Source organism: Pezoporus occidentalis, unplaced genomic scaffold, assembly GCF_034315485.1.
Source record: "Pezoporus occidentalis ecotype Australia unplaced genomic scaffold, CSIRO_AGI_Poc_V1 ctg165, whole genome shotgun sequence".
Classification (NCBI taxonomy): domain Eukaryota; kingdom Metazoa; phylum Chordata; class Aves; order Psittaciformes; family Psittacidae; genus Pezoporus; species Pezoporus occidentalis.
The window spans coordinates 1,458,859-1,473,269 of record NW_026913477.1 but is presented as its reverse complement, the minus strand read 5'-3'; the positions used below and the strand labels follow the sequence as shown (position 1 = coordinate 1,473,269).

The 14,411-nt window shown below is 41.9% G+C and overlaps 1 protein-coding gene across 6 annotated transcripts in view; it reads left to right on the top strand.

The window, feature by feature from the left end:
- KIAA1210 (KIAA1210 ortholog) overlaps nucleotides 1-14,411 on the top strand; it is a 58,675-nt gene that overhangs the window by 26,106 nt on the left and 18,158 nt on the right. For 4 of the 6 annotated variants that reach the window (XM_062613339.1, XM_062613335.1, XM_062613336.1 and 1 more), the window contains exons 2-4: nucleotides 5,162-5,238; nucleotides 9,691-9,859; nucleotides 13,008-13,137. In XM_062613339.1, the coding sequence (XP_062469323.1) occupies nucleotides 5,172-5,238; nucleotides 9,691-9,859; nucleotides 13,008-13,137 (366 nt within the window). In that variant the 5' untranslated portion in view covers nucleotides 5,162-5,171. Of the gene's footprint in view, nucleotides 1-3,238; nucleotides 3,278-5,161; nucleotides 5,239-9,690; nucleotides 9,860-13,007; nucleotides 13,138-14,411 lie in introns of all 6 variants that reach the window. The other 2 variants (XM_062613333.1, XM_062613334.1) reach the window with 1 other exon arrangement.

The window sequence follows — 14,411 nt, the reverse complement described above, 5'->3', positions numbered from 1 at the left end:
TACAGAATGTATTCTGAATACTGAACCATCTTGCCTTCTGTGTTTCTTTGAAACTTGGTGTTCAGGAGAAATAGAGGGGCTTTCTCTGAGGTCCTGCAGTAGCTTTGGAACATGTTCTGGAGGGGCTGGCTGCAGGGTGGTGGCCTAGAGGACCATATGAGGGGTGTGCATTTCCCTGTGCTGATCCATCTTGGTGTGCAAAATGTGTGTCCTGAAATCTGGAGCATAAGCTTGATTTCACATAATTTTTGTAGCATAAAGGAAATTGATCTTTAAAAGCTCCAGGCAAAAATTTCTTCTCTTCCTCTTGGCTGCTTGCCATTGTCTGTCTCCTATAGGCTATGAACATGCTAACTGAATGCAGTGCCTCGTATTCTTGAGTCTTTATTTCCTCAAGCATTTAGCTGATAGGAAAGGGGATGTTTAGGGTTCAGCATCTCCTTTGATCACTCTGTCATAAGATCTTCCAGAATGCTTATACAGAAGCATAGGGCTGAAGCCGAAGAAGCACTGAAGTTGGGGTAGGAAGTTGCTTGCTGGGCAGTCTCCAAGTCTTCTGCTCCACTGGAGAGACAGCAAGGAGGCTCTGTCCCTTTTCTGAGGCTGAGCAGAAAGTGTTTCTGTTTGTCTTGGGCCTTTGTTAAATGCAGGAAACATGAGTCCTGTACAGTGTTAACTTCCCAGGAGTCCTTAAATACACAAATCAAGCACTGAAAGGGAATTGTCTTTTCTTCTTTTAGCATTCTCCTCTGCCTCCCATGAGGTACATATTCAGTAATGTACTCGGCAACAAAAAGGGAATGGTCAGAACACCACGCTGGGACTTTATTTCTTTTGCCCTATCACTCCCTTCCCATAGAGCACTGCAAATATTTGCAGCTGCCCCAGCTCCTAAAAGGGAAACAAGGATATTTCTCCTCTTCCTGGAGATTTCTTTTTTTTTTTTTTTTTTTTTTTTTCAATCTTAAGACTCATTAGTTCCTTTAATGAGTCAAAGAGCTCCAAGTGAATGCAACACAGTAGGGTTATTAATGGAAGTTTTGTATGGGACACCAGGGAGCCTAGATCTGAACCATGAAACCAGCTGAGTGGTGATTGCTATGTCCCATGTCCTGCTTTGAAAGTAAAGCAAGTTCTCCAACTTTATAAGAGTTTTACTGCTTTAAAATACACCCTTGCAATGCAAACAGGGTCTAGTAATGTCAGGTTTATTGTTGTGATTGCATATATATAGGAAGCCACTTGCCTACTTGCAAGTAATTCATTAATTCTTAGGTATAATAATCCAGCCCATCAAACTGTGCAAGGAGAGGTGAACACCTTGGAGCCAGTCCTTGCTGCTCTCAGTAGGTACAGTCTTTTCCATGGCTTTACATGGGAATTGGTGCGGGGAGGCAGGACCAGGCCTGGTTTTTAAGGTGTCTAGCAGAGACTGAGCATCTTGTTTGTATTGTACCTCTGCAGCAGGAGGCCTGTGCGTATGCAGGGATTGCAAATGCTGTTTGAGAGAGGACTAAGAGCATGCCTAGAAAGTTGTAGACTGAGGAAATATGCCCACTGTTCCACTTCTAGTAGGAAGCAAACAGTAGGTGTGACTTGACAACTCTGCTACCTTGGCTGGCCATAGCTATCATCTGTCACTGCTCTGCCCTGATGGCTCCCCCACTGAGGATACAGTCTCCTTCATTGCTGTGTGAGGGATGCTGTCCTCTAGCATCAGCTAGCCTGAAGAATATCAGAAGTACTGCTGTAAAAGGACGTTTGTTTAACCTGATATTTTTATCACTGAAAATCCATATGCCTACAGCATTTGTTTAAAACTTTGTCTCTAATGGCATAATGCTCTGGGAAAGCTCTCGGGGTGCATATGGTTAGTACAGCTGACGGAACTGAGCGTACATGGTATTGACACATCCTGACACTGCATCTGTCAGCTGTCATTAAGTCCTGGAAGTGGTGAATGTCTGAAGGTTCGATAAGTTAATGCCTGTGCACTCACATGTATTTGTATTGATGGGGTTTTGTCCTCTTTTTCTCCATTACATTGATCCAGGTTGGGGTTTGTTGCTCAGAACATTTGCTAGCTCTTTTCTGTAAAGTACAATTCACTGCCACCAGAACTTGAAGTGTTGTCTAATTGCCAACTTTCCTTCAGGTGTGTCATCAAGCTTTTAATGGTGGAACTTAAACTTCACTGTAAATGTGTATCTTTTTCTGGTCATTGCTAACTTAAAGCTTGGAGAAATCTGTGATGTTCAGTTCATTGGTGTCGTGGTTTAAACCCAGTCAGGTAATTCGTTCGCTCACTTCCCCCCCTTTTTCTTGCCCTCCCCCTGCTCTCGGAGGGACGGAGAGGAGAATCGAAAAGAATGCAACTCCCACGGGTTGAGATAAGAACAGTTTAGTAACTAAGGTATAACACAAATCACTACTGCTACCACCAATGATAATAATGATAAAGGAAATAACAAGGGAAGAGAATACATCATCTCACCACCAGCCGACCGATAACTCGCCCCCCCCCTCAGCCCGACCAAGCTCTGACCGATACCTCCTCCAACCCTGCAGTCCCCGGCCCTTCCGGCTCACTCCCAGTTACATCCTGGGCATGACGTGCTGTGGTATGGAATACTTCTTTGGTCAGTTTGGGTCAGGTGTCCTGTCTCTGCTTCCTCCCGGCTTCCCCTCCTCCCTGGCAGAGCACGAGGCTCACAAAGTCCTTGGCCAAACCAAAACATCGCTTGTTATCAGCTCTGTTCCCGAGCTGAAAGTCACAACACTGCACTGCACCAGCTGCCAAGAAGGAGAAAAATGACTGCTACTGCTGAACCCAGGACAATTGGAAAAAGATGATACTGTGATGAGGCACCAAACCATTAGGTCCTAAATGGGGCACATTTGCCAACAACCAGTGCACCCTTGCAATTGGCATTTGACCTCCACATGCCCCAGAGAACTCAGCTGTAAAATTGAGTTAATTCTGGAGCTGACTTGACTGTAAAGAGACTGCCTCAGAGCTGAACTTCTTTACAATTACAGTTCTACTTGCATAAAAGATAAACCAATTGGAAGTAAATGCTTGCAGTTATAATAAATGTAGCAGTCAAAATATTTCTAAAGGCTGGAGGGATTCTGAGTGATCAGCTGAGATGATTGAGTAATTCAAATAAATGTAGAGCTGGTGATAACAAAGATTGATCTGAAAGCAGCATTTTCTCTTGCTTTGATTTTATTGCAGGTGGGTAAAGCAGAAGAAGGGACTTGCCAGTTTGTCCTTGTAAGTTTGTTGAGTGCTTTCTTGATATTTTACTTCAGATGCACTTCCCTTTCCCTCAAGAAAAATCTAACACAATCAATGTGCATGGTGTATGAAGTTGAGTGGGAAAATTTGGGCTGAATTTCATTATAATATGGAGAAATAGCCTATGAGAAAGTCTGCTGATGAGCACTTTAATTAAAATATGCACATTTTCATGGATAGTTGATGAGATGTGAGGGAAGAAAAGGGAGAAGAGTTGAATGGTTATGATAATCCAAAAGGGAAAAAATCTTAGAAGTCTTTGTTTTTGTTGCTTCTCAGTATGTCTAACGCAATTGTTTCAAGGACTTCCTCAGTGTGCCTTATTTTGAAAAGGTGTAACCAGTTCTGGTTGCTGCAGTGACTTTTTCACTGATTTTAGTAAGTTGAATGAGTTTGTTTAGAACTACAGTGTGTTAATGCGTTCCTGTGTTCACTGCTCACAGATGATCTGTTATAAAACAGAGAACCACTGCAGTCTATCTCCTCCGTTTCTCCCTACATTCAGCAGCATGGCAGTCTGTGTATCTGGGTGTCTGGTATAGGGAAAGCTTACTCTGCAGTCTGATTTTGCAGGAACTCTGCCTCTTATCTCCATGGTCTGCTCCCTTTTTTTTGGTGACAGTCCCATCACCTCTGCCTCTGATTGTCTGCACCTTATCTTTTAAGGTTATCTGACGACGTAGGCCCACAGGAAAGTCCCAGTGCTTTTGGGCATGACAGGTTATAGAGTGTGTGGGTGGTAGAGACGAAATAGAATAGTTTACTGATGGACAAAATTTGTATAGAATCACAATCTTGCTTGCTGTTGAGATGCTTATCTTGGCAGTATTCTTACACCACTTTGAGGTGGAAAAGTGTTAGATGAGGTCTGTGCAGAAAAGGGAGCAGGATTGGTTGCTGGGTATTTTCATTTGTTTGTAAAGATTTCTTACTTTTTAAGTCTTGACAAAGTATATTGGAACTGCTAACTATGTAAATGTATCACCTAGATATCTCCCATAACAAAGGCCAGTATTTATGAGCTGCCCTGGTAAACTGTCACATTTCCATTGTTGCTTGACATTTGTACTTTAACTCTCACAGTCTGCAGCTTAATTCTTTTGTCTCTGATAGACACCCATTTAGGAGTCTTGGAAAATACAAAGTAGAGCCAGTTAACATTGAATGATCTTAAAGCTAGGCTGCACTTTTGTTTTCATCCAGCAGGAAGATGATGCCATCAGCTAATTTGGTTGATCAATAGCCCTGCTTGCGATAAGGTTTCAAAGCTTGTGGCTAAAAGCTGATTGCACTGGATCCAAAATAAATTTGATCTATCGGTTTCCACCAATGTAGCATAGCTCAGGATGATGCTTCAGTGCCGATGCTTAACTAATTTTAATAATGCTGACAGACTAGCCTGGTGCCTGCTGTGAGGACACTGGAACACATGAACCCTTGGCAGCAGAGCACTTATTTGTGGGTGTGTTTTACAGTAGCATGGAGCTGTCATGCTCTAGTGAAGAGCAGTCATAAAGGCTCGTTATTCGGAGACTGGGAAGCATCACAGTCTTTGCTGAGCAAGTTTAATGACATCTTTCACTAATGCAAACTTTGATCCTGGTTTCCTAAAAAGACAGAGGTACTACTAAGAAGTTAAGCTGGTTTGTTAGTTTTGGCTGGAGGTATAAATTTTACTGAAAAATGAGTAAAAGTTCTGTGGCCGAAGTGAAAAAAAGTGTGTGAGCTGTGTCTGTGATCAGCATTTGGGTATGCACTTTCAGAAAAGATCCCACCATGTTCTTTTTTCATGCTGGGTGGGACCATATTCTGCTAGGAAGGTAGGCAAAAATATAACTGATGCTTTCATCTCTATTTCAGTGACTACATCATGGCTACGGGACCAACAGAGGTCACACAGTCACCTGAAACAGGAGACACACTTGAAGAGTGTACAGGTAAGCAGGTGAATGTATAGCTGATTTGGAAGTCAGGATTTATTTTCTTCGTGGCCAGGGGTCTGTAGTGACTTGTTTTGCAGTGTTGTTTTGGGTTTTGTAGTGTAAAAAAAATAATCTATGTGGCTTTGTCAGCTGTCAATACTATGGGAAGGGTCTTTGAATGTGCAGTACTGTAGGGTCATCCCCTGATGGAGGATATTCTTTTTGATTCTGGCTTGGATTTTAAAAAATAGAACATTAGAGCTTGAAAGGCTGATTGTTGTACAGGCTTTGATGGATCATACAGAGGTGGGAGCTGAGCCTTTAGCTAGCCTCTGTCTGTGAGAACTGTTCCAGCACCCCCACTGCAGCCTCACTTACTGCTTCTGGCCATAGACAACCACTTACTACTTATTCTTTAATCTAGTGGCATGGGCTGATGCAAACAGCCATGAGGGAATGCAATAATAGGCAAGAAAGGAAAATATCTTACTTATGCCAACAAATTGTCTTAACTAAAGGAAACCCTCTTTTCCAGTGTTCAGACTATTCCCGAGGACATAGGTGAATATGAAGAACAGCATATGAAGTTGAGGTGTTTCAAAAAGTGGCTGTCTTATCACTTGATTTGTTTTCTTTTCTTTGGCTAATATCTCCCAGTCATCTTAAATGTTTATGTTTCAAAGGTCATCTTGCTTTGTCCTTTAGAAATACATTTGTCACTTTCAAAATATTGGTAGAAAAGAGAAGCAAATAGCAAAGTGACTGATAGACTGCATAGCAGATGGATGGGATGAAGAAAGTGTAATGATGGATGTTTGGCAGTGGCTGAAACCTTAAATTTGTGATCTAGTTTATCGAGATGTTCCAGTGGTACCCATGGCATGCTGGTGAACCTGTGTGAGACCCACACATGCAAATTTTGTACTCACGTTCACTGGAAGATTCACAAAATGGATCAGATCCTAAGCTGGGTCACAGGAGAGGCAGGAGATGGCTTCCTGGTTTAAGTGTTGGCTCTAAAACCAGTGGGAATATTTCTGGCTGTCACTGAACCAAAACTTTTCTAAGTTAAAGGCTGCTGCACTGTTGCTGAAATATTCAAGAAACACTTGATGGACCTGGATAAAGCCTTTTTTGGTTCTTTTGCTTACTTCCCATGTAATTTAAGATTGCCTCACCTCTTCCTTTTCACCTCTTCCTAACTGGTTTGTGGTGTGAAGGCCCCAGAAGGCTAAAATCCCCAGCCTTCACCATCTAGTCAATTAGATTGTCTTCCTGAGGTTTACCTTATTGTCTGACTAGTAGTAGAGGGCTTCCAGTGCATCTGCTCCTTCTTGATGGCAGTAACCAGGTCACTGTCCCAAAACTGCCAGCACCTAATATTAGCCTTACAGAATTCCATGATTTTATTACCTGGCTGGCAGTGTCAGGTACTTTTTATGAAACTAGAATCATGGTCTTTTCTGACAATATTGTCTGTGGTTTTTTTTTTTTTTTAAATCATGTGTGTTTATTGGTGAAGTATCTAGTCCTTCAATTTGAGAAAATGGAAAATATCTCCTGAATGCACCTTAGGAACTCAGAGAACACAGAAGATCCCCAAATTAACTGTTTCTTTTAAATATGATTACTGAGCTCCCAAATCAGATGTTCCCTCTGCTTTTTACAGTCTGAACTTTGCGCTGGGAAAAGCATCTTTTTCTCTTGTTATAGAGAAGAAACATGCAAAGAGCAGAAAGACGTCTGTTAGTTCTCTCTGTGCACAGGAGAAACAATGAAATAGGCAGTACACAGACAGTAGAAAGACAGAATAAACAAACTTTACAGAGAAAGAAAAATGCTTACTCCTGCTCCTTCTGTTATAGTGGGCTAAATAACAGCACAAGCAACTAATTTTTTGGAAGGTTTTTGCTTTTTAGGGCAGTAGCCTTTAAATTTAATTTTTTACTTTTAATGCCATAAAATTGAAGATTGAGAACCATAAGAATTCAAAAATCATGAGTCATTATTCTTCAGTGGGTGAAGGGGAAATAGGCATAGTTGTCTGAGCTTGGATATTCTCTCCTTGCTTTGACTGGGTTTTTGTTACACAATGAATTTTTTTCATTTGAAGTAATAAGATCCTCTTGTATATTATCAGTTCAAATATCACAGAGTACTCTTCCAATTCAGTGATATATTGGGCTACTTCACAGTGTGCTGAAATGTAGGCGCCTTTAAATTAAATGTGGCATCCTTTTAACAGTGTGTAAAACTAGTGCACAACTGTTCAGGGTGTGAACGGTTTACTGTGCACCAGTAATAAATTAGAGGCCGGAGAAGGCACTGAAGGAACTCATGTGCCTGCACCAGAGGACTCTATTGCACAGTGATACCCAAGTGTTGTCCCATGCTAGCTGAATTTCAGTCATTAGCAGTGTTTGCAAGTCCTCTCCGTGGGCTCCATTCTAAAGCTAGCACTAGTTCTGATCCAAACAAGCATTTGGAGTAGTATCCTGGCAGTGTTATCCTTTCTGGTAGGACTTATGTCTGTTTCTCTTAAATGCTCTTAGGATGACTTCTTTTTCTGTTGGGGTATCAGTTCTCTAGAAATACCAGCATCTACTTAAGGTCATCAGTAATAATTGCACTAGAATCAGACTTGCTGTCTGTCCATAGCACTATCAGCTGACCAGTGTACATGAGAATGTCATTGTTTTTCATTTAGACTGCCTTTAAGTTGCAGAGCTGTCTGTGTGCTCTTTGGGTCATTGGCCTGTGTTAGCAGACATTGCTGAACTGATAATTTTGGGGCACTGCTTTCATGAAACATTTTAATCCTTTGTTTTGCTAATCTAAAATAAACCATCTCAGCTTTGACAAGTTTCCTGGGAGAATACCATATAGGTTGTCTAATTGCTGATATGAATGACGCTAATGAAAGGGAAGCGTTTCTGAAGACACTCTAAAGGACACTCAACATGTTGTTTTATCTGAGAGGCATTGTGGCTGATTTCAAAGGTCTTCCACTGATAAGCCCTCCAAGGAGCACCACATCCATTATTATTCAGATGAGTGGAACTCCACTGATAGTTTTGCTCTGCGTGGTTTGGAAGATAATTTGGTGTCCATGGCAGCCCAAGTCACTTGAAAAGCAATGTGTAGGTCTTCTGTGGCTGGTACTGCTCTGCAGAGAGGTAACCATCTCATCAGTCCATGCCAGACAGTGTAGCAGTGTCCTTGTATGTCCTGACACATGGTGCTGGCACTGGGCTTGAGAGCAGGGAGGAGACAGGGTGACTATATCTCAGTATCATTGTTTATTTCTCAAAGTGGCTACTGTCTGATGCAGCTGTGTGGTGGCACAGTTTCAGCCCAGATAAGGCCCATTGGCAGAGATCCCTACACGTACAGGGCACACGTTGAAACAGAGCATTGCCGACTAAATCATTGCTGGGAGAAGACAATAATTGTGTTGAAATAATGCCGTGCTTATGAAGGAACCCTCCAGCTGTGGGCATTTATTATGCCAACTCTTGTAAAGTATTAATTGAACAATGAATTTGCCTCAGATATGCAGTGATGTTATTGCTCTGCATATGTACTTCAGAAATTACAGGGGTCTTAGTACAATAGTTTGGCCCAAACCACTCCAAACTGACCTCCACCCCCGTGTAAGCTTTAGTGACAAAATGCAGCATTTGTGTGCTGAAGGAAAATATAAATGAGAATGTTAAAGTATCTTAAATTATCAAAAATTAAATAAGTCAGTGATGTTTCATATGGTTTATTTTGTTCTTTTTGTGTTTTCATTTGGACAATGGAAAATCAATGGCAATGAAATTGGATTAATAGTTTTCCAATTGTATTCTTAGGGCTGCTGTGTTTGAGGGTTTCATGTCCTGCAGGGCACTGTCTTAATCTAAGTTTGCTCCATTGTCCTTGGAGGAGTTACTGATTTTTATTTTGGGGCAATGTTTTAATGTGGAAACGGACATTTCAGTTTTAGAGTTTATAAATTCCTTTGCCAGTTTCAGTCTTTTTGCCAAATGTTGAGTATCCTCCGGGTGTTGTCTCCTTACTCACTGAGTAAAGAAAAAGCAGAACTAAGCCAAGCTAAGTAAAGAACAATAAGAGTTGAAGATATTGACATAACTTTTAAAATTGCAAATGTATCAAGTATGATTGTCATGATCACTGTTCACTTGTGGGTAGATACATTCTCTACTTAATGTGTATTTTTCAAAACTTGGAACCTAAGTAGGCACCACTATTGTCAGCTCGATGTCAGTATTGCTTTATAGGCAGCAAATGTAAGAACTGCAGCTTCACCTTTCACTGGACTCCAGCACTGAATTATTTACGAAGGAACTAGAACTGAATGGGCTGCTGTAGCTTTGAGGCTTCCTCCAGAAGTTACAAGATAACATTCTCCAGACTGAGCAATGCCTCCAACTTCCGTAAATTTTCATTTCTCTCATGTTTCAGGAAAGAAAAAATCCAAATTTCAGACTTTCAAGAACTTCTTTGCCAAGAAGAAAAGGAAAGAACCTCCACCTCCCAGGGGAGAGAGTAATTTAAAACCTTGCCAGTCCAGCAGCGATGTCAGCATCTCCGTGCTCGACACAACTGCACTTCATTCACTGGAGGAGGCTGGGTAAGCTGCTGGGAAAGCGGACCTCTTACAGCAGTAGGATGAAAGCATGAGTTGGCCCCTAAGGAGCAACCTCTGTCCAAGTTTGTGCAAAACAAGCCCTAATGCTGATGAAGGAATTCCAGGAATTTCCTCCTTCTTTGCTAGTGCTTAAAAAGCCAGCCTGGAGAAGAGGGGGAGGGCAGCCCGGGGTAGGTGTGACCCAACCTCTTAGGCTAAAACTGCAGACAGCCCAGATTGTTTTGATTGGGTTTAGTGTTTGAAATCTGGAAGAGTCTGATCAGGAGCACCTTTACAAGGGGATGATGACTGAGTAGTGCTAGTCGAGAGAATACATGTGAAGTTGAGTTGCTGGTTTTTAGTATCAGTAGTGCCCTATGTCATGGCTGGGGTAAAGGGACAGAAGTATTTTTGGTGTATTATCAGTGTGAGATTGCTGCTTTAACTTTCTTATGTATGTGTTTGGATACAGCAGAAGACCTCTAGTTTTGTCAGCCACCCATGGAGGGCTGTCCATGTGAGTGAGGTTTGCAAGTTCTTAAGCAAATTGCAGAGCAATTCTCAGATCCTTGAATGATGTTAGTTCAAAAACTTGCCCATTCTTCAATTAGTGTAATATAGCTATTAGCTTGCCCTGCTAACACTGCTTCACTCATAACCTTAAACCATCAAGCTACACAACACTTCATCGCGCATCTGTGACTGAATCTGGGGTGGGACAATGCTCTGAACGTGGTTATGTCTCTCACCAGGGGTGTCATGCATCGGTATCTGTCTGTTTTCCAACTTCCCACCCTCTTCATACTCCCTTGTTAGCTACTCTGCCAGGCTTCTCTTTGTATTACCCTAGGCCTTGAGTTGTAGAGCTGCAGACTAGTAATGTGTGACAAAACACCAGACACATCCTGTTGTTTGCAGTGATTTATCGGAGGGGACACTGGCAGAGGACACAAATAGGTGACCAGAGTGAGACATGCTGAAATCAGCATTGCTGCCAAATGCTTTGTATGGTCATACAAGGCATTTGGTGAAGCTGGACGCTGTGTTTCTTCTGGTGGAACAGCTTATAGATGTTACTTTCTCATGGGTGCTGGTTCCTCCTTGCCCCACCTTTCCCCACTCTCTGTTGTGTTTATGCAATTGCATCATGGAAATGATCTGGGAATGAAACAACAATCTCTTTATTTTGTTTGTTAGCATAACAGCAACGGAGTAAGTGACCACATAACCAGTCCCCTGGGCTAAGGGGAATTAGAGTGACTCAGCTAACTCAGTCCAAAAAGCTTAGGAACAGCCGAGTTTACCCACTGGCTCATAGGAGCGATCTGGCTTAAAATCAGCTGCCTGCTCCAGAGGCAGTGTGGGTGCGAACTCCTTCTCTTGTCCTTAACCAAGTACTTCAAGTCCAGTTGCTGTTTACTCCAGCACTGTCCTCCAATGATTATGAATTGTTTTGCAAGATCAGAGATCAGGAAGTGAGTAAAACCCTTCTGGGTTTTCCCTTAGAGGTAAGATTAGGTGGACTATCCGAAAGAATTAGAGGATATGTTTGTGCTACTTGAAAACTTTATCATGTCCAGACCCTGCACAGCATAAGCATGCTTTGTAAGTACATAAAGAGAATGAGCTACATAATCCTTTAGAAAACCTGATCCTGAAAGCCAATGGAAATACAGCTTGTGAAGGGTTTATAGCAGGACCCTGCGCTTTGCAATTTCTGGCATGCAGAGTATCAGAACCGATCCTAGAATAATGCTGCTGTGTGTTTGTTCTTGACATGGAAGCACTGGTTTCTTTTCTTCCTCCTTTTTTTCTTTCTTAAACCATGTGTGGTGTGTTGTCCCCAGATGGGTGCCAGGTGCCACCAAAGCTGCTCCATCAGCCTCCTCCTCAGCTGGACAGAGGAGAGAAAATTGTAACATCTCTGTCAGATGTGGGGGGAGCTTCTAGCACCTTCTCACAGAAACCACCCCTGGAGTCTTCTCACTACCAAACCCTTGCCATGCAAACCCCATACACCATGTAATGTTTTAAAAATTGAACTTTTCTGAATCCTAGCAAGAGACCAACCCCTGTGTGGCTGTTAGAGCTGTAGGAATTACATTGCAAATGAATCTTGCTGAATAAGAATGGCAGCTTATTTGATCCATTTTACAGAGATATGAATGAATGCATAGCTTGCAGATTGAATGCATAGATTGACTACACCATTAGAACTATAGGAGGGTTAGTCAAGCAGACAAAGCAGGTGGTGTCTCTGGAGATATAAAGAAGGGAGTTGCAGGAGGAAAAAGTAATTTGTTTGGGATTTTTTTTACATGGAGTATTTATGAAAGTTCACAGTCTTTCAGGGCTTTCTTCTAAATAGAGAATCTGGGGTTAGGCAAATAGCAGAGACCTCTTCGTTTGATTTTCTTGCAGAGAGTGTTAGACTTACTGGATTTTCCTTGTCACAGTTCTGTTCCTAATCATCCCCTGTTACCCAGAGTCCGACTTTCAGAGGCAAGAGCATTGCCTGCAGGGAAGCTGAGCCAAGGAATCCTTGTAACCTGTGGGTTATGAGGCTGGCAGCTGACAACATGAGAGTATTCTCTGTTGTTTTCCAGTCAAACACTAGAATAAAATCCTGGTAGAGGCCATCCTTGCGGTCTTTTGAACAAAGTGACACACAGACACTGCCTGCCTATGCTGATAGAACTTGGTGGATAAAAGATTTGGAGCCTTTCTAGTTGTGCCACCCAAGTGCAGAATCTGCCCTGCACAACTTAATAGTCCAACCCCAATCAATCTTAGTTAATTACAAGCCAGTCAACTGTGGGAACTCATCAGTGCTTCACTGGGCTGAACACCCAGTGAGCACAGGAGCAGAGCAGGAATGTCTTACCTGGGTACTTCAACTTGGCTCTGGACAGATATGTAACTGTGGCCATGGTCACTTGTCCCGTATGTGTTTCTTCCTTCCTTCTGAGTATAAAAGGAGCTAGCAGTGACTACACTGAGGCGGCTAATATGCTCAAATCTGAAGTTAAGTGAGATGCATCCTACTCTTTGTAGGATTCTTTGTGATCCTTCTGCCCTGGTGAAGTAGTGCAGGGAAGCGTTGGAGGGATGTATCCAGTGCACTGACCACTCTTCTTGCCTTCCTTCCCAGGCCCAAAGGAAGCATGGGAAACAAAGCCTTGTCCCATGACAGTGTCTTCATTTTTGAGTCTGCACCAGGAAATGTGGCAGGTGATCTGTTGTCTCAGGAAAACATACCTGGAAGAGTGAAAACTTTGCAGGTGAGAACATCATCCCTCATTCATGGTGCTGCTTTGTATTAGCTATCTCCTAGGAAACCCTGTGGCTTGATTCCTCTGCTGTGTGCCTTAAGATTTTGTTGACTATAGTGTCCAAATGAGATTTACTGCTTTTGGATCTGTTCTGTCTCTTGGAAACTTCATCTTTGAGCAGTCCTGGTGCTTCCAGCCTTTCCCAGGTCTCATAGCATGTGAGTGACATGAATCCAGTTCACAGGCTCTTGGAAACTTTCCTTAATGAGCATGTCCTCTTCCAATGGGATTTCTATTCTTCACTTCATAGCTACTGTTTTTAAATTAAGGCCATTTATTTATTATGTAGTGTGTCCCTTATACTGTTATTCTTTAGGGCAATTCTGGCTATGATGTTTTCACTGTACATGCTAGCACCAGTGGCTGTGTGTGTGGGATGATGGATATGTCAGGGCACTCTTAGTGACAGCTTTATTTATATCATTATTCTTCTGATCTCTGCCAACAAAGGATACTGTATTCTGCTAGGTCATTTCCTTCTTCCAAGGCACATACTGAACCCTCCTTGACAGCTCCCTTATCAACTGTTGGTTATATTAATTGTGTTTAAATGACTGCCTAGCTCAAAGCACTGAGATAAAAGTTTAAGGCTTTTTCCAGAGACTGAAAACAAATGGTTGATAAAGCAGCCAAAGGCCATTGAAATTCTTCCTTTGCGCAGTGTGAGTTTCATGTTGCAAAATACAATTGCATCAGATGTTTAGTAATAGAAGATGCACAGAGGGACTTGTTCTTTCATAAGACTGCAAAATAAACTGAGCTTCAATTCAGGGTATTTTTTTGTATAACAATAGGGGTAGCAGGAGAAATAATGTTTATATATGATAGAACTTTGCTGGGGAAAAAACCTCTCTTTTCATGCTATCTCCAGTCCACTGTGCCCTCTCTTCATCAATCCATCCATCCACCATCCTGCATGGTAATATAATACTACCAGCACTATTTTTATAGCCATAAAAGACATTCTTTTTCTGTGAGTTTGACTCATGTCAGAATAAAAGCCAAGCACTAATAAAAGCTGTTATTTTCTTAGCAACATAAATTAACTTCTACCAGTAGACGACAGACTGTAAATTCAGTTTCCCCCAGAATATTTTGCTCTCTGCATGTAATAAATTTAATAAATAAAAGACTGGCAGTTGTGAAAAGAGAGAAAAACAAAACTGACTTTCTGCACTTTCCTCCAGTAAAGTGCGCATGTATGTTATATGTCTTGATGCATT